The sequence below is a fragment of the Leopardus geoffroyi genome, chromosome A3 (assembly GCF_018350155.1).
Source record: "Leopardus geoffroyi isolate Oge1 chromosome A3, O.geoffroyi_Oge1_pat1.0, whole genome shotgun sequence".
Lineage (NCBI taxonomy): Eukaryota > Metazoa > Chordata > Mammalia > Carnivora > Felidae > Leopardus > Leopardus geoffroyi.
In genome coordinates, this window is record NC_059336.1 from 24,490,613 (window position 1) to 24,517,673 (window position 27,061).

The window sequence follows — 27,061 nt, forward strand, 5'->3', positions numbered from 1 at the left end:
CTTCTCCCCCACTTGTGCTCTCTCTCTCTCCGAAATAAAAGAAAAAGAAAAAAATTATATCAAGCCAAGTGAAAAGAGTACTTTGGAAGAGAAAGTTCATCATTCCTTTGCCTTTTATTTTTTTTAATCTTCAGCTGATTTTACCATCTAGTTCTTAGGGAAAAGTAAGAATATGTTAAAGGGGAGAAGAAAAATCTGCACAGGAGAGAAAAAGAGAATTGTGGCAACCACATTAGATTTTATGACTACCTTCAACAAATGTTTCTATTTTGTGTTTAGCCAAGTAATGATCATAAAATTGTGAGTTCATTCAAAATCTACCCTACCCTGACCGGGAATGGTTACTCACATGGAAATGTAGCATGAAGACAAATTATATTCAGTGTATACTTCTCTGTAATAATATGATATACAGTTAAACTACTGTGGACATGTTAGTTCACTATGGAAACCAGCCCATTTGCTGATAGGCTTTTTGAGAACTATTTGTTCTGTCATTTCTGAGACCTACTTAGTGCCACTCTAAACTATCTAAAGCATCAAAGCACTTTGAAAGCAGGCTATTGGTAATATAAATATCAAGTTACTACTTCTTACTGACAAAGATAAATGCAAAAAAGAATCCATTAGTAGATAGTTGTAAAACATTTAGTTCTTTTAGAACTTTGGAAGGCAAAGTTGATGCCCTTGTTTTCAAAAGGAGGTAAAACGTTGATCTCAGGTAGCTAACATATTGAGGTTTACTGTATGTTAGACACTGTGCTAAGTAAGCACTTGTGCCCATTACCACTTACTCCTCCCAAGAACCCTGTGAAAGGTCACTATTCTTCTTCTTTTTTTTTTTATGTTTATTTTTGAGAGAGAAAGAGAGACAGAGTGTGAGCAGGGAGAGAGACACAGAATCCAAAGCAGGCTCCAGGCTCTGAGCTGTTAGCACAGAGCCCAATGTGGGCCTCAAACCCACAAACCGCGAGATCATGACCTGAGCCAAAGTTGGACACTTAACCGTCTGAGCCACCCAGGCACCCCGAAAATAGGTGGCTATTCTTATTTTATAGCTGAGGAAACTAAGGCTTGGAAGGGAAAAGTACACAGGTGGAACCTGGATTTAAACCTGAGTTTGACCCCAAAGCCTTGTTCTTTCTACTACACTAGCTAAAAAGCATGTTAGTGACCTTTGCAATATTACAGGATATATTTTTGCAAGTGATTGGGAGTTGGAAAGAGGTGCTCCTGAGTCACCAGCAAAAACTCACTAAAACATGGGGCGCCTGGGTGGCGCAGTCGGTTAAGCGTCCGACTTCAGCCAGGTCACGATCTCGCGGTCCGTGAGTTCGAGCCCCGCGTCGGGCTCTGGGCTGATGGCTCAGAGCCTGGAGCCTGCTTCCAATTCTGTGTCTCCCTCTCTCTCTGCCCCTCCCCCGTTCATGCTCTGTCTCTCTCTGTCCCAAAAATAAATAAACGTTGAAAAAAAAAAAAACTCACTAAAACCAAGTCATGCACTATCTTTCTGGTTCTGGCGGATTGGTGAACTGGCTTATAGTAGCAGATCAACCCTCCTGCCAAGAAAAACTAGGAAAGGAGGATGAATAGAAAAAAAATATCTATTTGATGGTATTGGAAAGTATCAAGATAGCCAGGATTATTGAGGGGCTGAGATCCCAGAGAGGAAAATACAAAATATGAGACTGACAGTCTGAGCTGCTTTCTCTTTGATGTATTTATCAAAGTGTATGTATTTTGTAAGTGGCATAGGCTGAGGTTAGAGAAAGAGAACAGAAATTGGCTGTTAAGAGGCTAAAGAGCTAAGTAGAGCTATTGGAAGTCTCACAGTGCTGGAGAAATAACAAAATCAAATGCATGGCCAACCAAGGTGGCAGGGCTCTGGTAAACATCTTCGCTTCCAATTGGGTCCTCCGAAGGACTACACTGAAGGAAGGAATAAGGGTAAATGACATATAGATATTACAAAAAAATAAATCAAGGGGCACCTGGGTGGCTCAGTCCATTAAGCATCCGACTCCTGTTTTCGGCTTGGGCCATGATCCCAGCGTTGTGGGATTGAGCCCTGCATAGGGTTCCACGCTGAGAGTGGAGCCTCCCTCTGCCCCTTTTTCCCAGTTGTGCACTCTCTCTCTCTCTCACACAGACAGACACACACACACACACACACACACACACACACACACACACATCCAGATCTAGCTTAATTAGCTAAACTAATTAGATTAAGGTGATGCTATTCTATTCTAATTGCTTGCCAGAAATTTAAAGAAATCTTTTCTGGAAGAAAATAGCCTTGTCCAGAACCTCTAAAATTTTTCATATCTATAATGTCCATCATTCAACCAAAAGTTACCAAGCATAATAAAAGAGAAAAAAAAATAGACACTACGGATTCACAGGCGATTCAGATATTGGAGCTGTCAAACTTAGACTGTAAGATAACTGTGGTCAGTGATTAATATGCACAAAAAATAAGTGACGAGGCAGAGAATTTCTCCAGAGAACTGGAATATATAATAATGAATCAAATGGAAATTCTAGAACTGGAAAACATAGTAGCAAATTAAGAATGCAATAGGCACAGTTAACAGCCAATTACACAAAGCTAAAGAGAAGATTCATGGGGCACCTGACTGGCTCAGTCAGTAAAGCATGTGACTCTTGATCTTAGGGTTGTGTGTTCCAGCCCCACATTGCGTGTAGAGTTTACTTGAAAAATAAATAAAATCTTGGGACATTTGGGTGGCTCAGTCGGTTAGGTGTCCAACTCTTGATTTCGGCTCACGTCATGATCTCACTGTTCATGAGTTCGAGGCCTGCTTGGGATTCTCTGTCTCCCTCTCTCTCTGCCCTTCCCCCATGCATGCATGCTTACTCTTGCTCTCTCAAAAATAAATAAACAAAAAAATAAAAAAATAAATCTTTGAGAAAAAAAGAGAGAGGACTCATGATCTGGAAGATAGGTCTGTAGAAAATATCTAGACTAAAGCTTGGAGAGAAAAGGATAGAAAACAGAAAAAAAAAGAGAGATCTATGAGATATAAAACATCTCAGAAGACAGAAGAAGGGAAAACATTTCCCAGTTTATTTTATGAGTTCAGCAATCTTGGTCCACTATGGAGTTCCCCTTGGCTATTCTGTATGCCTTAGAATTAAAGTTTACCTCATACCTTTACTACTCTTGAAACTGATAATAGTAAGATTTAAGTTAATTTGTTTGTTTGTTTTTCTCCTACAGACTCCATTAATAATATACCTCTTTCATTTCCTGATTGACTATGCTGAATTGGTATTTATGGTAAGTAACCTTCCACATGAAATCAACACGTATATATCTTTATAGTCTTTTATCTTGTTGTTTTTAAGAAAAATTATATTTTAGGAACTTAGGAGTTGCTCAGAGTGTGAAAGCAAAAACCTATCCTTAATTGAATTCAAGGAACTGTGATATATTATGGAAGTATGGGGAGTAGTCTCTGACATCTGACCAGTTCTAATTCCTTATACTTTTAAAATTTGGTTTCTGGACTATGTAGTCTCAAACTTTCTAGTGCCAAAATTCTATGATTGGCTTTAATTGTAGTGCCAGTGTAGAGGGCATCCTGAAGTTCCTAAGCATTCTGCCAAAAGATTCCGTGCAGTGGACATAGGCCTGATGAGACTCTTAGGAGCAATAACCTTCAAAGTTGAGATGACAGGGCTGTTTTGAGAGATAGTAATTTGAAACACTTGCCTAATGTAGAGTTGAAAATCTGGGTCAAGTAGGAGATCCACTGAGGTCTTCCTTAATAATTATAATGGCTGCTGTTTATTGAGGACTTATTTAGTGCTGGGCACTTGACATACATCAGGCCTGCAAAGTATTGGGTATTATTCCTACTTTATAGAAAACTTAAGTAACTTGCAATTAAAGAACAGATGTGGTACACCAGGCTAACATAAGCCTTGATGGGTCCTTATCCTCAAGGTTTTCCAGTCAAATCTCCCTGAAAGGCTTTATCTTTGGGTAGTCAAAGTGAGGCTTGAGGTTCTGCCTGACTGGACAAATTCATTACCAAATAGCCCACCACCATCCAAAACCTCTAGGCCCTGGCAGCATTTCCTCACTCTTACACTATTGTTTCTCTTTCTTTTGACAGGTAACTGATGCACTCACTGCCATTGCCCTGTATTTTGCAATCCAAGACTTCAATAAAGTTGTGGTAAGTAGTCAGTGGGTGAAACAAAACTGGTGGAATTTTTTGGTAGCCTTCTGGTCTCTGTTATTACAAAAAATCGAAGGTCATGTACTTAAGGATCCAACTGTTTAAAAATACTAAGAAATAGGAATGAAGCTTCTGGCCTGTTAAGCCAACTCTGCAATGGCCAAACCTAAACCAACAAGACAGCTTCACTAATAGATACAGAAAGGTCAGTTTAATCTCTGTAGCTTAATATCCATTCACCTGTGTAACTTTAGACTTTCTGGAGCAGAGTTGAACTACAATTATAGTAATGAGGACCCTTAATCTTCCTTTCATGAGTATAGCTTTTAACTCACTGTGTTATGCCTATCTGAGGTAAAATTGGATTCCCAATGTAGTTTCTGTTTCTCTACAGAGAACAATCTTACTTGGAAAATTTGGCATGTAGTAAATGCCTGTAGAAAGTTTTTTTTGTTTTTTTTTTTAATCAGGTGTAATCTTTTCTTTTTTTTTTTTAAGTTTATTTATTTATTTTGAGAGATAGTGAGCAAGCAGGGGAGTGGCAGAGAGAGAAGGAGAGAGAGAGAGAATTCCAAGCAGGCTCCATGCTGCCGGTGCGGAGCCCGACATGGGGCTCGAATCTACAAACTGTGAGATCATAACCTGAGCTGAAATCAAGAGTCAGACATTTAACTGACTGAGCCACCCAGGTGCCCCCTTTTTTAAAATTATTTTTGAGAGAGAAAGAGAGAAAGCACGTGAACAGGGAAGGGGGAGGGAAAGAGAGAGAGAGGGAGAGAGGATCCGAAGTGGGCTCTGTGCTGACAGCAGAGAGCCCGATGTGGAGGCTTGAACTCATGAACTGTGAGATCATGACCTGGGCTGAAGCCAGACACTTAACCCACTGAGCCACCCGGCGCCCCGCCTGTAGAAAGTATTGATGAAGTATTGATGTAAACTTTAGTCTTAATCCGTATGTAATAGCCAAAGGGAGTGATATATCGTGACCATTTTCATTTTCCTGGGTTCTGAGAGAGTTAACAGATTAACCATGTGTACTATCCATGTAGTTATTTTAAAAATTGGCTGCAGTCCTCCTTGACTGGCTGGGAGCCACTGAGATTAACTGGGGAGAGAGAAGGCTGCATCCCACTGGTGTTGTCTGTGGTTTATTTTCACGTCTGTTACCAAGTAATAGAACCAGAAGTAGCAGTCTGCCTTTCTGTGGCACTGGTCATTAGTAACAAAGCTAGTGAATTCTACAATTATGGACCTCAAAGAGATTTACAAAATATCTGGATTGGGAGTTCTTAAATTGGGGTCCGTTTATAGGCTTAATAACCCTATAAGACCAGAGAGTGTACATCTTAAACCAGTGGAGCACTTGGGACATAAACAAACCTGAGGGCATTATGCTAACTAAAATAAGTCGACAAAGACAAATCTTGTATGACCTTATTTATATGTGGAATCTAAAAAAGTAAAACTGGGAAGCCTGATTGGCTTAGGCAGTAGAACATGTGACTCTTGGTCTCAAAGTCGTGAGTTCAAGCTCCACATTGGGCATAGAGCTTACTTTAAATAAACAAATAAATAAAAAGTCAGACTCCTAGAAACAGAGTAGATTGGTGGTTGACAGGGGGTGGGTTTGGAGATAGGGGAAATGGGAGGGTATTGGTCAAAGGGTACAAACTTTGGTTGTAAGATGAGTAAGTTCTGGAGATCTAATGTATAGCATGGTGACTATAGTTAACAATATTATATACTTGAAAGTTGCTAAAGGAGTATATCTTAAATGCTCTTACCACACACACACACACACACACACACACACACACAGGAATTATGTGAGGTGATGGGTGTGTTAACTAACCTTATTGCGGTAATCATTTTACAATATGTACATGTATTAAATCTTATTGTACATTTAAACTTACACAATATCATACGTCAGTTGTATTTCAGTAGGATTGGAAAAGAAAAGAAAATTTTAGGGACTGAGGTGAAATGCTTCAACAGGATTCCTTTGAGGGCTAGAGATGAAATAATTGGGTGTGAAATTCATAAGCTGAGGAATGCAGAGATAAATTAGCAGTGGTTATTTTCTTCCCCAAGATAGATTGTGTATGTAGGCCATAGTCTTTGTTCTTTGAAGTTATATGCTAAAATATTTAGGGGTGAAATGTCATGATATCCACAGCTTACTTTCAAATAGTTCAGAAAAAGAATTTGCATGTTTGCGTATGTATGTGTAGAGATAAAGGAAATGTGGCAAAATATTAACAGTTAGTGGATCTAGGTGTTTTATTTATAAACTTTTCTATAGTTTATAAATTTTCTTTAAAAAAAAATTTTTTTTCAACGTTTATTTATTTTTGAGACAGAGAGAGACAGAGCATGAACGGGGGAGGGGCAGAGAGAGGGAGACACAGAATCGGAAACAGGCTCCAGGCTCTGAGCCATCAGCCCAGAGCCCGACGCGGGGCTCGAACTCACAGACTGCGAGATCGTGACCTGGCTGAAGTCGGACGCTTAACCGACTGCGCCACCCAGGCGCCCCTAGTTTATAAATTTTCAATAAAAAACACTGGGGAAAAAGTAGATCTGTGTCTGTACCCACCAATGTATGTGTATACACGTGCATGTGCATACACACACACAAACACACACACACACACACACACACACACACACATACACATACATATACACGGTATAGATGTGATATATGTGAATATCCAAGGGAGGGTTGGTTTCTTTCATTTAAGAACACGGCTAGATCTTTTCAACCAAAATGTAAAACTGAAATGTGTTTTAGTGAAAGTTGATTAGAGATGCCAACATCATATGTACTCCTTTTTTTGCTGTTCAACTGTCATAAACATACCACGCATACACCCTAATTAAAACCATTTTTTAATGGTGAGAGAAGCTTAAGGGTAAGTAATGAAGCTAGGTTTCATTTAATTTCCTAACAAAGTTAGACGTCAGTGTCAGTAGAAGAGATCCCTTTAATTTAGAGCAATGATAATTTTAATTCATTTGTTTATTATTTGAGTTTATATGGAAACATACAGAGAATTTTTTTTTCTTTGTGTGATTTAAAGAGGTTTGAGAGAAAACCAAATGAGCTGTTGTTGATACCCTGTTTTTTAACACACCAAAACATTCTGTTGTCACCAAGACTGAATTGAAATTTGGAGTAGTTTTGTTTCTCCATTCTCAGAATTCAGCCTATTGGAACATTAGGTTTCTTGGTCAGAACAAGAGTTTTATTTACACCGTGTCAAAAATTAACTCATTCTGAATGGCAGATTTTTGATGATGTGGATAGAGTATCAGCACATATCTTCCCCCAAATCTTCCCCACTTTGTCAGAATGGGCCCATAGCATATGGAAGAATTTTAGTCTTGCTGGGATTTAAGACCAGATCCCTGGTAACAAAGCTGTGTCTATACTCAAACGTGTTCTGGAAAACTATGGTGCAAAGGTGGGTTCCATTCCTAGCCCTTCTCCAGCTGTTAGCCTATGGAATATGAATGCTGATTGATTGTGACCAGTGGATTCTCACATTTTACATCTACTTTACTTGACAAAAGCATTGTTGTTAATCTAGTCTGTCCTTTGCTGAGATTGTACTTTCTATTTGGGACTCAGAATTCGTGTTAGAAAGTTGCTTGTAGTTTGAGAGAGAGTGATAAAAATGTGTCTTCCCTTAATGTGATTAGAGGGTTGTAAATTTGGAGCATAGACTCCTGAACTTGGAATGTGGTGAGGCTAACAGAGATGTGGTGGGGGAGGAGTATTCACTACTCCACCTCTGGACACCCTAGTTTTGGGGGTTGCAAATTGGTATAGACACAGATTCACTTATTAGAAAAAGCTGTTTATTTGAAGCAGGGGAATAATGTCCTTGTAAAACCAAATCTTGTAAGGACAAGGAAAGGCTGCATAGAGAAGTGGATAGAAGGGAAAGAAAACTCCACCCTGGAGATTTATTTTTTAATTAAAAATGTCTATTGAAATATAACACACATATGGAAAAGTGCACAGGCATCTGTGTATGAGGTGATTAATGATCACAGAGGTAATAATCACTCAGGTAATATCCTTTTAGGCCACTTTTAATCTCTCTTATGATAGTTTTAAATCTCATCATTGTCAAGGCTGCTGAATATATAGAAATATTTATCTTTGGATTTTAACTTGTACTCCTTAACCTCACTTATTTTTATACTTTAACATTTTCTTAGTGTATGTGTATTTGCTTTTCCTTTGACTTTTAGCCATTTTCCTGTCTCAGACTGGATCCAGTGGGGATTTTTAAAAGGGAGTTTGGCTGTTCTTCGGGGGAGCTGAGTCAATAATTGGGACCATGAGGCCAGGCATCATGGGGGCTCTGCTGGTGAGCTTGGGGGGAGACAAAAAGAGATAGCAGAGAATCTGGGGACTGCTGACCTGATTGCCTTTCTCTCCTGCAGGCTCTCCTTTTATAAATCTTTCTGTTTCAAAGTATTTTGGAAGATTGGAGTTATTAGGAAGTACTTTTCTTTAGTTGTTGGCATAGGATCTTCCCAGGATCTGCACATACCTGTTTAGCTGTCCCCATCCCTTCCTTTAGTCCTGATGGCAGGCTTCCAGCCTGGGGACTGGGTCTGCATTCCCACCTGTATCTCTGGCTGCTCCTGGATTGAATCCCTGCTTCCCTTCAACAGGCTTCTTTGAGGCTCTCCCCCCAGCCAGGTGGCCTTCTTTTTGCAGGAACTCAGGGACCCTTAGCTAGCAGGGCCTCCTTCCTCTACCACTGCTGCAGCTGTCCTCACTAAGTGCTCTGTCTGCTGAGCCAGCCCCCTCCTCTCTGATAAAAGCACTGTAGTTTATATATTGTCTTTTTAATTAAACAATCCCAGATGTGCATGGTAGCCTTTTACCGATGATAATTCCCACTGTTTAACCTGAACTCTCAGAGATGATCAAAGGAGGTTTTTGAAGGTTGTTCTGGTTTTCTGATTAACCCTTTACTACTAAATTTGTGCAAGAAATCTGGGCTTACCTGTGTTCCTGTCTTTTGAATTGAAAAATGGATCTTTAATTTTTTTTTTAATTTTCCATTAAAAAAAATTCTGAAATACCTAAGACATACAAAAATATGTAAAGAATAATATGTACTGTGAACTTACTTCAACTTAAAAAATAAAACATTACACATAAAGTTGCCTCTGAGACTTTCATCTCCTTATTCTTCCTCTCACCAGTTACCACTGTTGTGAATTTAGTGTTTATTGTCCCCACACAGGGCCTTAACTTCTACTACTTTTGCATATATACCTAAATAACACGTAGTATTATTTTGCATGCTTTTAACTTTGTGTAAATGGTATAGTGCAATGTTCTGTACATGCATTTTTTTATCATTAAATCTTTAATCCTGCACACTTGCTACTCTGACATCTCTGCACTACTCTCTTTTATAATCGGTTGCAGCCTTGAATTTATCCTGTCGAAATAAGATTCTTGGGCCATTAAATCAGCAAGGCTACCCATTTGGGGTTCAGAGGCTTTTTGCATCTATAGTCTGACCCATGTTTGCTTATAGGGTTGCCTAACTTTTTTTTCTTTCTGGAGCACACCCATGAACTTGTTGGGACATACCAGGGGAAGGCAAGAGCTTTCCACCCCCGTCTCACTCCCTCCTGACTCTCCAGCTGCCCAGCCACACCCAGCCCTCCTCCTTTTCTTCATCATGGCCATTCCCCACTTCCTCTGTGGGAGTCAAAAACATGGAAGAAAACCTGGGATACTGTGACATTCAGGGGATCATTTTACTTTGCATGAAAATATTTCACTTTGCTGCTGGAAGGAGTTCTTAGGCCACTCATGGTAACTCTTCAACAGGGCTGGGAACATTGCTTTGCCATTTATTCATTCAGTCATTCAATAGATATTTATTGTTTGCTCACTGTGCCAGGTATTGGAAATTATTGGCAAAAACATGGTCCCTGTCCTCATGGAACTCATAGTCTAGTGAGGGAGACAGATATTAGTCACATAAATAAAAAAGTCATAACTGTGAACAGCGCTATGAAAGAATGTGTATTAATAGGGACATTTTGGGGCGCCTGGGTGGCGCAGTCGGTTAAGCGTCCGACTTCAGCCAGGTCACGATCTCGCGGTCCGTGAGTTTGAGCCCCGCGTCAGGCTCTGGGCTGATGGCTCAGAGCCTGGAGCCTGTTTCCGATTCTGTGTCTCCTTCTCTCTCTGCCCCTTCCCCGTTCATGCTCTGTCTCTCTCTGTCCCAAAAATAAAAAATAAAAACGTTGAAAAAAAAAATTTTTTTTTAAAAATAGGGACATTTTACCTACTTGAAGGGGGTTAGTGTGCCTTCCTGAGGAAGAAATGATTTAACAGATCTAAAGACTATGTGGGAGCTAATAAGGAAAGAGAAGAAGAGGTTGTTCCAATTCAAATGCAAAGGCCTGGGAGCAGGAGGGGTATGGCATGTTCATGGTGCCAGAACCCAGAAAATGAGAGGTGAGGCGAGAGGTGGGTATGAGATGAGCCTGGAGAGGTAGGGCCAGACCAGGTGGGGCCATGTGGGCCATGGAAGGACTACTGTCGTCATTCTAAAAGCAATGGGAAGTAATGTGTTTTGTCATTTTTTTTTTTTTTTTTTCCAGTTTAAAAAGCAGAAACTCCTCCTAGAACTAGACCAGTATGCCCCAGATGTGGCCGAACTCATCCGAACCCCTATGGAAATGCGTTACATCCCTCTGAAAGTGGCCCTGTTGTAAGTATTATTTGACAAAACGGGGCTCAGTGCCAGTGAATGCGAGGAAAATCTGATGAGACTTTCTCATGTTGTTTGTTGTATTTTTGGAGATCTGCGGTCTTAGTCATCAAGTACTTGCTGTGGTTCTGTTGCACAACTGGGGTTCTGGCCAGCAAAAGAGACAGAGCCATTCTGTCTCTTTTGGGACAAAGCTTCACACAGGGACATGCACAATCAGCCCTTCACAAATGCTTTTTCACTCCACGCTGATCTGGGCTCCAGCCTACTTGTAACCCATGTTTCTTTAAAAAAACAAAAAAACAAAAAAAAAACAAAGTTCTTTAATTGTATATATGGATTGAATAAAATTCCAATCTTTATATGGCCATTATTTTGAGCATCTCCTATGTTTCATATACAGTTAGTCCCCCATTTGTAGTTTAGAAAACTATAGCCAGATAGACCCATCCCAGCTGGGTGACCAGTATGGGAGAGTGGAACTTATTGAAGCTCTTTAAAAGAATTCTCTAGGAGTACTCAGTGCTGCCTGTAAGTTTAATTCTTTCAGGTTATTCTTGTTTATATAGAGATAGGCAAATGTGAATCATTATTCAGTCAGCTCATAGTCATTGAATATGAATAATATACTAGCTTCTAGGGATATACTGTAAACAAGATGGGCAAATTTCCTCATGGAAAAACATGACCTTAGAACTTCAGAATTAGAAGGGGCTTGTGAGGACAGCTTATTCAACCCTCTGCTTTGTATGTGAATCTCCTATTCAGTATTAGGTGGTGTGCAGCTGCTTTTTGAACATCACCTGCTATTTAGAAATGGCTTTCTTCCCCTCTCCCACCAAACAGCTTTCATTTCTATGTATTTCAGAAATACTAGCAAGAACTACCTAATTAGAACCACAGGTTTAGCAACATTATGAATCCCTTATGGACTCATTTATCTCCTGGGGATACTTTTATAATAGCAGCAGCCATTTCTTTAAAGGTTGTATAACAAGCCTGTCTGTAATTCTTGAAAAAAAACACGAACAATTTCTGGGCCTTTGGTTTTTAGAACTGCTACTCTTACAGCCTTGGGAGGTATTGGATTTAAGGTCTTTACTGGTGAATAATAATTATAATCTCTCCCTGAGACACTGGTATGTTTCTTCCTATCTAATAATCAGAATTATGTAACTGGTTTCCCTTTTCACTTTGTCTGCCAGGAAACTCAGAGCCAGATTTGAAGCTGATTATTACAGTGCTGTAGAAAACCCATTTGGTCTTTTTTCCCTGGCCTTTTTTTTTTTTTTTTAATGTTTTTCCTGGTCTTGATTTTTTTTGTTTCTATTTTTATTTTCCTATTATTTTTTATTACCTGTTCTCATTTGAGCTGCCTCAAATCTTCTGAAGAAGAGGATAGAAATAAAATAATAATCTATTTTGACTACACAAGATTTCCCTAATCAGCATTTTAAATTCATTGCTCAGTCCATTCCTTCCCACCTCAAGACAAGACTAGGTTTTTGAGCTTAATTCCTTCCAGTAGAAGTTCAAGATGTCCTGTGAAGTTCCATGACAACCAGCTCATTGAATTCAGTAGATACTTACCCTGTACTTGGGATCTAGCTTGGTGGATACAGCTTGACCACCAAGAGGGCTAAACCAAAGCTACTCTGACCTCTCAGAGGAACTGGGGCGGGGGGGGGGGGGTATCCTGTGTCAGAGCTTAGGAGCCCAATTGAAGAAAAATTACCTCCTGGTTTTCAAAGACAACTGTAGCCATTCCTAAAATATATGGCTCTGTGGGAGTTGGTAAAATTTTATCACTTATGAGATCTGAAGTACTAGAAAGAACATAGGCTTTAGAGCCAGGAGGTACTGATTTTGAATGTATTTATTAACTTGTGAAGCCTTGGGCAAATTACTTAACCACTGAGTCTCTGTTTCCTCATCGGAGGAATAATGGTATCGCTAGTTTACTGGATCTCTGTGATGATTTACCACACAGCACAGACTAGGCAGTGAATGTTCGGTGTCTTATATTAATTGGTGCCAACACCATTTCATTCTCTTTACTTAAGAGAACTCATTTCTAAGAATTGCCTTCCCTTGAGTATGGTTTTAGTAAATCCCTTGACTTGCCTACCTGTGGTGGCCAGGACTCCCTGGTCCTTTGACTGGGATTACTGATGCCAATTTTGTATGTTTTTTCCCCCAGCTATCTCTTAAATCCCTACACGGTCTTGTCTTGTGTTGCCAAGTCTACCTGTGCCATCAATAACACCCTTATTGCCTTCTTCATTTTGACCACGATAAAAGGTAAGGCCCCAAAGGAAAGCCCAAAGCTCAGTCCCTGACTTGATTTGTGTAGGGTTTTGTAATACTTCTTCTGTGGATTAAAAAAAAAAAATATCCAACACTTAAGAACATGTTTTTTAATTACACAAATAATTCAGGATTATTATAGGAAATTTAGGTAACCTAGGAGAAAAAAAAAAATTAGAAGATGCTGAAATTCTACTACTCAAGAGAGTTACTGTTAACAGAGTTGGAAAAAAACAAACAATGGGGCACCTGCCTGGGTCAGTTGGAAGAGCATGGGACTCTTGATCTTGGGGTCCTGAGTTTGAGCCCCATGTTGGGTATAGAGATTACTTTAAAAATAAGCAAATAAACTTGAAAAAACAAACAAAAAACTGAGGAAAAGCTTATAATGAGAAGAGCAGTCCTTTGCCTCTCTTCCCATCCCTAGTTCAACTTCAAAAGAACTACTTTCTGGCTTTTGCTGGTATTTACTTCCATATTTCTTTTCTTTTATTTTTTTTCAAAAAATTTTTAATGTTAATTTATTTATTTTGAGAGAGAAAGAGAAAGCAGGGAAAGGGCAGAGAAAGGGAGAAATAGAGAATACTAAGCAGGCCCCATGCTGCCAGCACAGAGCCTGATGCAGGGCTCGAACCCACGAACTGTGAGATCATGACCTGAGCTGAAACCAAGAGTCGGAGGCCTAACCAACTGAGCCACCCAGGTGCCCTACTTCCATATTTCTAAGATCTCATATTGCTGTTTCATGAATTATATATTTTAGACATTATCTATTGCATTACCATATGGGAGATAAAGATTCAGCTCTTTTGTAGCATGTCTTCACTTCCCTTTTACCTAAGAGAAGTTATATCACAGTCTTGATTAAATCAGTAGTTGGTACCTATATTTTATGACACAGTATGTATTATTCATTGTTGGGCAAAGTAGTAACTATGATTACTTTTTCTTTCTTGTATAACCTTTTCTTCTTCCTGGGGTTAATAATTATCTTTTGGGGGGGCACCTGGGTGGCTCAAAAGGTTAAGCATCCGACTCTTGGTTTTGGCTCAGTTCATGAGATCAAGTCCCACATCAGGCTCTGTGCTGACAGTGCAGAGCCTGCTTGGGATTCCCTCTCTCTCCCTTTCTCTCTGCCCCTCCCCCACTTATGTGCATGGTCTCCCTCTCTCTCTCTCTCTCTCAAAATAAATAAACATTAAAAATAATAATAATAATAATAATTTTTTTTGCTTGTTTTTGCTTAGTCTTTTTGTCCCAATCCCTATTTTCCCCCAGTTGTTCTGCTAGATCAAGTGCCTAACAATAGTTTTTAAAAAAATGCTTATTTATTTATGTTTATAGTTTTAAAATTTGCTTGAGAGAGAGAGAGAGCGAGAGACAGAGTGTGTGAGTGGGGGACAGGCAGAGAGAGAGGAGAAAGAGAATCCCAAGCAGGCTCCCTTGTTGTCAGCACAGAGCCCAATGTGGGGCTTGATCTCACAAATGGTGAGATCATGACCAGAGCTGAAATCAAGAATGGGATGCCTAATGGACTGAGTCACCTAGGCGCCCCTAAAAAATGTTTAAATGCATCAAATATTCTATCAGTTCCATTTTTTATCTGAAGACTTCTCTCACACATCCTGCATCCTGCCCCAATTTTCCCTGTTTTTTTCTGGGCCTGGTGCAAAGCTGTCATACTGGGACTCCCCTTTACAATTCTCCTGTGTCATTTCCCTTCTTTCCTGGATTCCTTCTCTCCTTCATTGATTTTTTTCCTCTTTTTTGCTGAAGTGTTTCCTCTAGTAGTTTCCTAAGAAAGGGTGTAAGAGGTACATATTTTGAGTCATTCTTCGTCTGAACACTGTCTTTATTCTAGTTTAGCACCAAATTAATAGTTGGGGGCAAAGTATAGAATTCTAGACCAGAAAAACTTTTCCTTCAGAATTTGGAGGTATTGCTTCACTGTCTTCTCACATCCTGGTTGCTATTCAGCAGTTTGATGCCATTATATGTAACCTATTTTTTCTGAAAGATTTAGGATCTCCTTTTTGTCCTCAGTGTTTTGAAATTTTATGATGCTATGTCTTGATATGGGTCTTTTTTCATTTATTATGCTTGGTACTTGGGAGACTCTTTCAATATGGACACCAGTGTCCTTTAGTTCTAGAAGGTGTTCTTGTACTATTTTTCAAATTCTTTCCTCTCTGTTTTCTCTGTCCTCTTGTTTGGGGCATGTATTGGATATTGGCCTTTCTTGATTGGTCTAATTTGCATATATTTTCAGTGAATTTTCCATCTTTTTTTGCTTAGTTACTTCCTCTTACTTTTGCTGGGATACTACTGTGTTTCTGTTTATTTTTTATTTTTATTTTTTATTTGAGAAAGAGAGACAGAGACTGACTCTTAATCAGGCTCCACGCTCAGCACAGAGCCTGATGTGAGGCTCAATCCCATGATCCTGGGATTATGACCTGAGCTGAAATCAAGAGTCATATGCTCAATTGACTGAGCTACCCAAGTACCCCACTGCTGTGTTTTTATCTTCTAACTCTACTATTGAATTTTTAATTTTTTTAAAGTTTGTTTATTTATTTTGAGAGAGAGAGCGTGAGTGAGAGAGAGGCAGAGAGAGAGAATCCCAAATAGGCTCTGCACTGTCAGCATAGAGCCAGATGCAGGGCTTGAACCCATGAATCGTGAGGTCATGACCTAAGCAGAAGTTGAATGCTTAACCAACTGAGCCACCCAGGTGTCTGAATTTTTAAATTGCATATATATATATATATATAAAATATATATATATTTAATCTGTTTTTATTTTTTTATGCCTATTTTTAAGTTAAACTCTATGCCCAATGTGGGGCTCAAACTTATTACCCTGAGATCAAGACTCACATGCTCTACCGACTAAGCCAGCCAGATGCCCCTATTTTTTTTATTTTAAAGTTCTTTCTTTGTCTCCAGTTGTTTCTTTGAAGCATCCTATTATTATTTTATCACCACAGTATCCTCTCTTCTCCCTTTGAGTTTTGGTTGTTTTTGTTTTTTTTTTAGTTTACATCAGTTCTAAGCACAGTCCCTTTGTCTTCCTGCACCCCCACTCCCCACCTGCCCTTTTTCTTTTCCTTTTTGTTTTGGTCTCTTTCACATGGGAGGATTTTCTCTTATTTTTGATGATTCTTGGCTGTTTGTTATTTATTTATTTATTTTTTTTTTCAACGTTTATTTATTTTTGGGACAGAGAGAGACAGAGCATGAACGGGGGAGGGGCAGAGAGAGAGGGAGACACAGCATCGGAAACAGGCTCCAGGCTCTGAGCCATCAGCCCAGAGCCTGACACGGGGCTCGAACTCACGGACCGCGAGATCGTGACCTGGCTGAAGTCGGATGCTTAACCGACTGCGCCACCCAGGCGCCCCTGTTTGTCTGTTATTTAAAACTGAGGCACTAACACGTTCATTCAAGACTCTGTGAATGGGCAGGAATCAGGCTCATTGTAAGGAGATCTGGCAGTGGGCTGACCTTTTTTCTTGGAGGTATCCCTAAATGTCTTCATTTATAATAGGTTTTCTTTTCCTCTGGAATACTTTAATTTTTCCAAAGAAGAATCTTCCAATTTTCTGCCTAAGGGTAACCAAGATGAAGTTTTGGTGGGGTGGGGGGCTTATGTGACCAATTGCTAGAGTTGAAAGAGCAGGAACAGGGGCCACAAGTGACTGCAATATAGAGACTTTATGTAATCTCATTACTTTTCAGCCCACACTTCCTCTCAGCCCATTACTATGAATAGTATCCTCTAGACCTGTGTCTCTTTAGTGTTCTCTGAAACTGTAGTTTCTGGGGGTGGAGTAGAAGGTAGAAAGATGGGGTATGTAGGGGTAGTCATCGGACTGCACATAGATGAGATGTGACCTGGGGTTCTGACGTCTGTTTCAGCTTGATTTTCATCTCTGTACCCCCACTTTCCATAGTACCTGATGCCTTCAAGGTGCTGAGTTTCTTGGAAGTTCTAGGGGGTGAGTTAGCCTGATTTTTATTGCTGTTCCTGTCTCCAGGCCATTAAACTATAATTTCTTCCATGTGGCTCAGTCATTTATCTCTCTTTCACCTGTTTCCGCTATTGTATTAAACTTCATTTTGCTCTAATCCCCTCTCTTTTGTTGTTTAAGACTAGTTTTATTCCTTTATTGTCATTTTAGTGAGGTTTTTGGAGGGAGGACATGCATGTGATCATTCTACCACTTTTAACTGGAATTCTTTTAGCATTTGGGGTATATATTTCCAGACTTTTTCCCTCATTTTTCTTTCAGACTTTTAAATATTACTGTTATCAATCAACTGTTGCTATAAAAATTGTTGTTTAACAAATTACTCCAGAACTCAGTGGCTTAGAACAACAATAAACTTTTACTTGACTCATATATCTGTAAGTCAGTCAGGGGTCAGTTGATCTAGGTTACACTTGGCTAGGCAGTTTGTTGGTTTCATTGGGACTCATTCATGTACCAGTGGCTGGCTATAGTTTGCTAATCTAGGCCGGACCCTTCTCCACATGTCTGTCATCCTGCTGGACAAGGGAACTGAATTAGGCATGTTCTTTTCATAGTGAGAGCAGAGGCACAACTGTGAACAAGCCCAACCAGGCATGCAGTTTTAAGTTTCTGGTTATACCACATGTGCTAACATCCCATTGATCAAAACACCTGGCTGAGCTTAGGAGTGGAGACTTCCATCTTGTCCACAATGGAAGGGCACTGCAAAGTTCTATGACAAAGAGCCTGAACACAGAGGGGGTGGAGAATTGAGGTCAATAGTGTAGTCTACTATGTATGGCGGTAAGCATCTAGTCTGTCTTTTTTTTTTTACTTTTTTTTTTTTACTATTTATTTTTGAGAAAGAGAGTGTGAGCTGGGGAGGGGCAGAGAGAGAGGGAGACATAATTTGAAACAGGCTCCAGGTTCCGAGCTATCAGCACAGAGCCTGATATGGGGCTGGAACTCATGAATCATGAGATCATGACCTGAGCCCATGACCTCAGCCGAAGTCAGACATTTAACTGATTGAGCCACCCAGGCCACCCCGCCCCATCTGTCATTTTTTTTTTTTTTTAATTTTTTTTTTCCAACGTTTATTTATCTTTCTTGGGACAGAGAGAGACAGAGCATGAACGGGGGAGGGGCAGAGAGAGAGGGAGACACAGAATCGGAAACAGGCTCCAGGCTCCGAGCCATCAGCCCAGAGCCCGACGCGGGGCTTGAACTCACAGACCGCGAGATCGTGACCTGGCTGAAGTCGGACGCTCAACCGACTGCGCCACCCAGGCGCCCCGATCTGTCATTTTTAATGGCTGCATACTATTCCATTTTATGGATGCAATGTGTAGGAATTCTTTAACCAACTTCTATTAAATAGGTAATTTTTTACTTTTCAGCTGTTTAAATAACACTGCAATTGATTTTCTATTGTATAGTAATTTCTACACCATGTACAGTTATTTTCTTATAATGAAGTCTTGGAAATAGAATTATTGTGTCACTGAATGTATATCTTCTTTAGGATTTCTGAAATTTATTGCTAAATTGCCTTCAAGAGTTTCACCAATTTATACTCTCTTAAGTATATGAGAGTCCTTATTTCACCACCTTGTTGCTGACTAGTTTGCACACTCAGGAAATAAAGAATCAAAAGGTGTACATAGAACTTTTTACTTAGAGTTTACATACCCTTTCTAGGGTGGCATGAGAATGACTTAGGTCGTCATAAGACATTGTTTCTGTTTGCAGTGGTTGTGGGTAGTCTTTCTGTAGGCTGTTTAGTTTAACTTATTATCCATGACTGGATATTTTCTTGTTATGAAAATTGTGGTCATTTTGTCAGAAATAACTCTGAAATAGTGAAGACTCTTTGCTATCTGTGAATACTGCCTGCCTCAGTCCCTGTTTCCAGAGTGTTGGGCTCAGGTAGATTCATTGATCAAGGTGTCTGGCGTCCATTAAAATAAGGACTCTAGGGACTCCTGGGTGGCTCAATCAGTTAAACGTCCGACTCTTGATTTTGGCTCAGGTCATGGTCCCAGAGTCGTGGGATTGAGCCCTGTGGCGGGCTCCACGCTGGGCATGGAGCTTGCTTAGGATTCTCTCTCTCCCTCTTCCTCTGCCCGTACTGCCCCCCCCCCCCCAATAAATAAATAAAGACCTGTGCTGCAGCCTGGCAGAAGGGACTGAGCACCAGCCTTTGGAAATGCCACCTTTAAAATAGCCAAGTACAACGATGGAAAGACTGAAGACATAGCCTCTGAAGTTACATGTAATTGGAATCTCACACAAAAATGTGAAATATGCTGTTTTAAAAAATGCCTTTTGTGTGTTTTTTTAAATCAATGGAAAGGTTTTGTTTTGGGGGAAAAACATGTGAAAAAGTTATATTATCTCTTATAGCCACATTGTTTTTGGTTCCACAGAACAAAAATCTTTATATTATATCCATATTTCTGTCGTATGAATTCATAGACATTTTTATAATGTTATACACACAATTTTATTTTACTTTTATCACTTATTTCATGTGAATTTTGTAGTATTGGTCACATATTTGTCAGTTTCTTTAAATCTAAATTTAGTTTTTTGTTTGTTTTTGGGTTTTTTTTTGTTTTGTTTTGTTTTAATTTTAGTAGTTCACCTAAGTAGTTGAAGTACTTGGTAAGAATAAAAGAAATTAATTGGAGGTGCCTGGGTGGCTCAGTCAGTTAAGCGTCTGACTTCAGCTCAGGTCATGATCTCATGATTTGTGAGTTCAAGCCCCGTGTTGGGCTCTGTGGTGACAGCTCAGAGCCTGGAGCCCATTTAGGATTCTGTGTCTCCCTCTCTCTCTGCCCCTCCCCTGCTCATGCTCTTTCTCTCTCTCCTTAAAAAATAAATAAACATTAAAAAGATTTTAAAAAAGAATAAAAGAAATTCAAATGTATAAAATGAGATGTAAAAGTCTTTCATCAGCCCACCCCACCTCCTCTTCCATTTCTTAGTATGTTCGTCATGGAGTACCAGACCTCTTCCATTGTTGGCAGCTATACACAGAGACCATCACAAATAATAGTCTGTTAAAATCTGTTAAAATATTCAAAGAATTCTATTTTAGTTGGGTCTCTGACCCATCCTAACTCTTTGAGTGTATTAATAATCTCTACTAACAGAATATACAGTAAAGTTGGTTCACTTGTAAAATCTGTAAGTCACTTTTCTACATGGCACATTTGCACCACGTAATTAAATTTTAATGAAATTAGGAAAGGAATTTCATTTAGAGAAGAAAACAGGAGAATTCACAAAAAAGGAATATAAATGACTAAAAAATATGGAAAAATATTCAAGTCCATAGATAATTAATAAAAGCAAATTGAAATAACACAGGCTTATTTTTTTCCCCCTTTCAAACTGGCAAAGATTTTAGAAGATAATTCTCAGTGCTGACAAAGGTGCTATCAAATAGACATTCTCCCACATGGCAAGTTGACTTAGAAATTAGTACAGGCCTCTTGGGAAACAGTTTGGCAGTAGTCTTAAAATGTTTGTACTTTTGATTTATTCTGCTTAGGAGAACCTATCTGAAAGCAATGCAGAAATACAGGTAAAGCTTTATGATACAAAGTCATTAATGCAGGATGATTTATAATGACTGGAAAAAATGGAAAATACTTCAAAATAGAGAAATGGCTATGTAAAACATGGTTTACCCATGTAGTTCAATCCCATACAGTTTGGCCATGCACATGGTGCTTAAAAATAATTGTAGATTGTGTGAGAATACTTATTTTTTTTTTTTAATTTTTTTTTTCAACGTTTATTTTATTTTTGGGACAGAGAGAGACAGAGCATGAACGGGGGAGGGGCAGAGAGAGAGAGGGAGACACAGAATCGGAAACAGGCTCCAGGCTCTGAGCCATCAGCCCAGAGCCCGACGCGGGGCTCGAACTCACGGACCGCGAGATCGTGACCTGGCTGAAGTCGGACGCTTAACCGACTGCGCCACCCAGGCACCCCGAGAATACTTATTTTTTAAGGCAGAATACAAAATTGTATATTTAAAAAATTTTTAATATTATTATTATTTTTTAATTTTTTTTTTCAACGTTTATTTATTTTTGGGACAGAGAGAGACAGAGCATGAACGGGGGAGGGGCAGAGAGAGAGGGAGACACAGAATCGGAAGCAGGCTCCAGGCTCTGAGCCATCAGCCCAGAGCCCGACGCGGGGCTCGAACTCACGGACCGCGAGATCGTGACCTGGCTGAAGTCGGATGCTTAACCGACTGCGCCACCCAGGCGCCCCTAATATTTATTATTTTTGAGAGAGAGTGCGAGCTGGGGAGGGGCAGAGAGAGAGAGGGAGACACAGAATCTGAACCAGGCTCCAGGCTGTGAGCTGTCAGCACAAAGCCTGATGCAGGGCTCCAGCTCCCAAACTGTGAGATCATGACCTGAGCCGAAGTCGGGCGCTTAACTGACTGAGCCACCCAGGCGCCCCCCAAGATTGTATATTTTAATAAAATATAATCTCAACTATGTTAAAACAACAACAAAAATAGTTTCCAAAAGAGTGATGCTTGTTTCTGGAGAGTAAGCTCATGTTTCTATTTCCTTTTCATACCTGTTTTTTTTCCCCAAAGTTTCTTCAGTGAGCACATAATTAAAATTAATTTTACCTGACTGATAAGAAGTTAGGGACAGTATGGGAATGCAAGCGGATGCAGCCACTCTGGAAAACAGTATGGAGGTTCCTCAAAAGACTAAAAATAGAACTACCCTACAACCCAGCAATTGCACTACTAGGTATTTATCCAAGGGATACAGGTATGCTGTTTTGAGGGACACATGCAACCCCATGTTTATAGCAGCCCTATCCACAATAGCCAAAGTATGGAAAGAGCCCAAATGTCCATCGATGGATGAATGGATAAAGAAGATATGGTATATGTATATACAATGGAGGATTACTCGGCAATCAAAAAGAATGAAATTACATAATCAAAAAGAATGAAATCTTGCCATTTGCAACTACGTGGATGGAACTGGAGGGTATTATGCTAAGTGAAATTAGTCAGTCAGAGAAAAACAAAAATCATATGACTTTACTCATATGAGGACTTTAAGAGACAAAACAGATGAACATAAGGGAAGGGAAACAAAAATATAAAATCAGGGAGGGGGACAAAGCATAAGAGACTCATAAATGTGGAGAACGAACAGAGGGTTGCTGGAGGGGGTGTGGGAGGGGGGATGGGCTACATGGGTAAGGGGCATTAGGGAATCTACTCCTGAAATCATTGTTGCACTATATGCTAACTAATTTGGATGTAAATTGTAAAAAATAGAATTAAAAAAAAAAAAGAAGTTAGGGACAGTGGAAGAAAACTTGGCAACTCTCTTCCCAGACTTCCATGGAGCTAGTGTCCCACAGAACAGAGTGGCCTCATTGGCTCTGTCCCCTTCTCCTACTTGCTCTCCTCTGGCCTCCTTTGTGACAGTCCAGGGTTAGCTGGGACACATCAAGAGCTACAGGCCAGGACAGGGCCCAGCCATTGTATTACAACGTCCTTTTTTGGGGTGTTGGCTAGCAAGCAGGCCTAAGGGCAGGGTTGATGTTATTTTAGTGGGGCAGTCTGGGTTTCATTTCAAAGGTTGGGGCTTTTGGTCAAGGGCTACCCTGCGTTTCAGTGAGCTAATTAAAATATTCCATCTCTGTGAAGTAGTCTTTATTGGGCTTTAAAAAGGAAAAAAACCAGATGTTAATAGGTAGTCCTGAGATGTTTCAAACTAGGAATTCCTGAGGTTTGCAGCCCAAGGACCCTTCCAGCTCTCCTTGTCCCACCAAAAGAGGTGTGTGTGACAGGACTCGCTTCTGGAGGAAAAAGAAGGATCAGTACTATCAGAGGTAGTGCTTGGCGATTAAGAGCTCAGGCTGATCTGATGGCAGACCGATCCGGTAGCTAATTCCAGCTCCTCCACTTCCTGGCTGTGCCACCTTGACCAAGTCAGTGAACTGTTCTGGTCCTCAATTTTCTTATCTGTAGCATGGGAATTGAAACAGTTCCTATGGCGTAGAGCAAATGTAAAGAATGAATGAAATGGTGCATGTCAAATATAGCATGGGATGGGGGATGTACTAAGAGCTCAGTGAATGATGATGCTGGTTGCTACTCTTTATAATATCCTCTTTTTTAAAAGATCCCTCTGGGGCGCCTGGGTGGCTCAGTCGGTTAAGCGGCTGACTTCGGCTCAGGTCATAATCTCACGGTCCGTGAGTTCGAGCCCCGTGTCGGGCTCTGTTCTGACAGCTCAGAGCCTAGAGCCTGTTTCAGATTCTGTGTCTCCCTCTCTCTCTGACCTTCCCCCATTCATGCTCTGTCTCTCTTTGTCTCAAAAATGAATAAATGTTAAAAAAATTTAAAAAAAAACATCCCTCAGGATTGACAGGGGCTCCCTGAGCCTTCTGGGGAGAACTTGGAGGTTTAAATGAGAGATTCTCTTCCTGGAGCTCAGCCCTGGAAGAACAGTTGGAGAGTGATGGTCCTTAGTCCTGAACCCATCCATGTGGGGTCCCTCTAGGGTAAAGCTCTGCCCATGAAGAAAGTCCTAGAGGACAGGACCCTAGGATAAAGCAGTCTGGGTTTTTTGTTTGTTTCGTTTTGTTTTGTTTGTGTCAGATCAACCCAGTTTCAAAAACTGCTAGTTTCTAGTTACCAGTTCTGTAGCCTTGGGCAAATCACAAAGCTTCAAGAGCTTCAGTTTGATCATATAGTTAATGTCTGCCTCATAGATAAGCGGAAGAATAAGCAAGAAATATAAAACACTTAGCATACTGCCTTAGCAGAGCCCATTCAACAAATAGTTGCTTGGCTTACTATGATTTTTATGATACGGGTGTGGATTGAGATCAAGAAAGTAACCTAGTGATGCAGTTAAAGCGAGTGGGGTTTGGAATGAGACTGTCTGGTTTCAAATCCTGTTATTATTATTCACTTGTTTTGTGACCCTGGGCAAACAACCTTTCTGTCCTTCAGTATCCTTTTCTATAAAATGGGAATAGTAGTAGTACCCACTTCATAGAGTTATTGGAGGGACTAAATAACTTAATATGTGTAAACTGCTTGCAGTTATGGCAGGAGAATGTGCTCAATAAATTATTATCATCACTGATGTGGATGGACTACTCCGAGACAGCCTGCCCCATTAAAAGAGTGCTTGGCAACGAATTTGGTATAGCACACCAGGCCCCAGCATCGGCTCCTCCTTCCCAGCAATCTTGCTTGTTGGTTAGGCCCTAGTGCAATTTCCTCTTCTGAGGGAAGATGTCCCATGGGACCTTTTCACCACATTTCAGTCTGTCCCACTGCCTGTCCTGGTATAGGTCGCTGTCCATGACCCCTCTCTGCTCATTCCACTTGTAGTCCGTATCTTGAACCAGCCCCCAGAGCCCCACCCTGTCTACATTCCTGTGCTATCCTGTAGCTCTGCTACCTATCCAGGCCCAGATTGCTTCAAGATGCAGTCCCTGGAGGCATTGTTACCCCACGTCTTGCCAAGGCTTGTCTTGTCCCCCACCCTGACACAGGTAGAGAGTTGGAAAACATACTCAAAGCTAGATAGGTAGGTAATGAAATTTCCTGAATACTATAGCCAGTGTACATGCACATTTGACTGATTTACTTTAATACTCCCATCCTAAGCCCAGAGACTAGGGCTGGGACAGAAAACCTAGTATCTGAGCTGTACCAGCAGAAAAACAGTAGATTATCTTTTTTTTGGCAAAACTCATAGTCCTCTTGGAATAGTTCCTCCTGGTTAGATGAACAAGATACCCTAGGTCTTGTCCAGATAAGGCTGCAGTTTCAGACGTTATGTGAAATGTCATGTCTAGGCCTGTAGCTGGATGCTTTGGGGTGATTGTGCAATCTAAGTCTGCTGTCATCTGACCCCTACCTACCTGCTTGCTGAGACTTTGTAGATTAACTGTTTATTGAAGTATAACATAAATACAGAAAGTGCATAAATCATTAGTGTGCAGTTCCATGAATTCTCACAAAATGATGAATAATCCACACTCCAATTAAGAAACAGAATGTTGGGGGCGCCTGGGTGGCTCAGTCGGTTAAGTGTCTGACTTTGGCTCAGGTCATGATCTCACAGTTTGTGAGTTCGAGCCCCATGTTGGGCTTGTTGCTTTCAGCTCAGAGCCTGGAGCCTGCTTCAGATTCTCTCTCTCTCTCTCTCTCTCTCTCTCTCTCTCTCTCTCTCTCTGCCCCTCCCCCACTCACGCTCTGTCTCTCTCACTCTTAAAAATAAATAAACATTAAAAAAATTTTTTTTTAAGAAACAGTGTTGCGGGGGGCCTGGGTGGCTCAGTTAAGCATTCAACTTAGGCTTAGGTCATGATCTCGCAGTTCGTGGGTTCGAGCCCTGCATTGGGCTCTGTACTGACAGCTCAGAGCCTGGAGCCTGCTCCCAATTCTGTGTCTCCCTCTCTCTCTGCCCCTCCCCTGCTCACACTCTGTCTGTCTGTCTCTCTCTCTCTCAAAAATAAATAAACATTAAAAGAAAAAAGAAAGAAACAGAATGTTGGGGCGCCTGGCTGGTTCAGTCGGTTGAATATCCAACTCTTGATTTTGGCTCAGGTCATGATCTTGTGGTTTCATGGGTTCCAGCTCCACATCAGGCTCTGTGCTGACAGGGTGGAGCCTCCTTGAAATTTTCTCTGTCACTCTCTCTCTCTCTCTCTCTCTCATAAATAAATAAACATTAAAAAAAAAAAGAAACAATATTACCAACATCCATAAGAGCCCCTTTTGTGCCCTCTTCCAGACATTCCTCCCAACTCTCACCCTGTTTTTGCCCATCAGGCTAATGACAGTCCGTCCCATCCATGCTCAGTGCACCCTTCTGTCATCTGTCGCCCTCCTGCCTGTGCACATGCTGTTCCCTTGGACTGCTGGGCCTTACCTAAACATTGTTCAAAACTTAGGTGTCATTCCCCTGATGGGCTAGCTTCATACTTTTCTCCCTCCATATTTTGCCACTAGTTACTGGGATCTCCACAAGGACAGAGACTGTCTCAGTCGCCAGTTTCCCTGGCACCCAGCACAGGCTTGTCATAGAGCAGGCACTCCAAAATGTTTGCATATTGAATAGTTTGTCTAAAATACTTGAAGTCACCTTTTTCTCTTTCTTTCTTTCTTTCTTTCTTTCTTTCTTTCTTTCTTTCTCTCTCTCTCTCTCTCTCTCTCTTTCTTTCTTTCTTTCTTTCTTTCTTTCTTTCTTTCTTTCCTCTTTCTCTTTCTCCTTCCTTCCTTCCTTCCTTCCTTCCTTCCTTCCTTCCTTCCTTCCTTCCTTTCTTTTTTTCTTTTCTTTCTTTCCTCTTTTAGTAGGTTCAACACTCAGCATGGAGCTTGAACTCACTACCCTGAGATTAAGAATTGCATGCTCTGGAGCACCTGGGTGGTTCAGTCGGTTAAGCGTCCCATTTTGATTTCAACTCAGATCATGATCTCATGGTTCATGGGACCAAGCCCCACGTTGGGCTCTGTGCTGACAGCTCAGAGCCTGCTTGGGATTTTTTCTTTCTGCCCCTCCCCTGCTCATTCTCTCCCTCTCTCTCAAAATAAATAAATGAGCTTTAAAAAAAAAAAATGTATGCTCTACTGACTGAGCCAGCCAGGCACCCCACCTTTTACTTTTCTTCATCTTTCCTGACCTTGCCCCAAGTACATATCATCATCCTTCTGCTTTCCTAATCCACCCAC

General features: G+C 40.6%; 1 protein-coding gene across 2 annotated transcripts in view; it reads left to right on the forward strand.

Annotated features, from left to right (window-relative positions):
* PIGU (phosphatidylinositol glycan anchor biosynthesis class U) overlaps positions 1-27,061 on the forward strand; it is an 83,540-nt gene that overhangs the window by 19,598 nt on the left and 36,881 nt on the right. For both annotated transcript variants that reach the window (XM_045443676.1, XM_045443677.1), the window contains 4 exons: positions 3,245-3,304; positions 4,146-4,208; positions 10,869-10,978; positions 13,179-13,279. In XM_045443676.1, the coding sequence (XP_045299632.1) occupies positions 3,245-3,304; positions 4,146-4,208; positions 10,869-10,978; positions 13,179-13,279 (334 nt within the window). The remainder of the gene's footprint in view (positions 1-3,244; positions 3,305-4,145; positions 4,209-10,868; positions 10,979-13,178; positions 13,280-27,061) is intronic.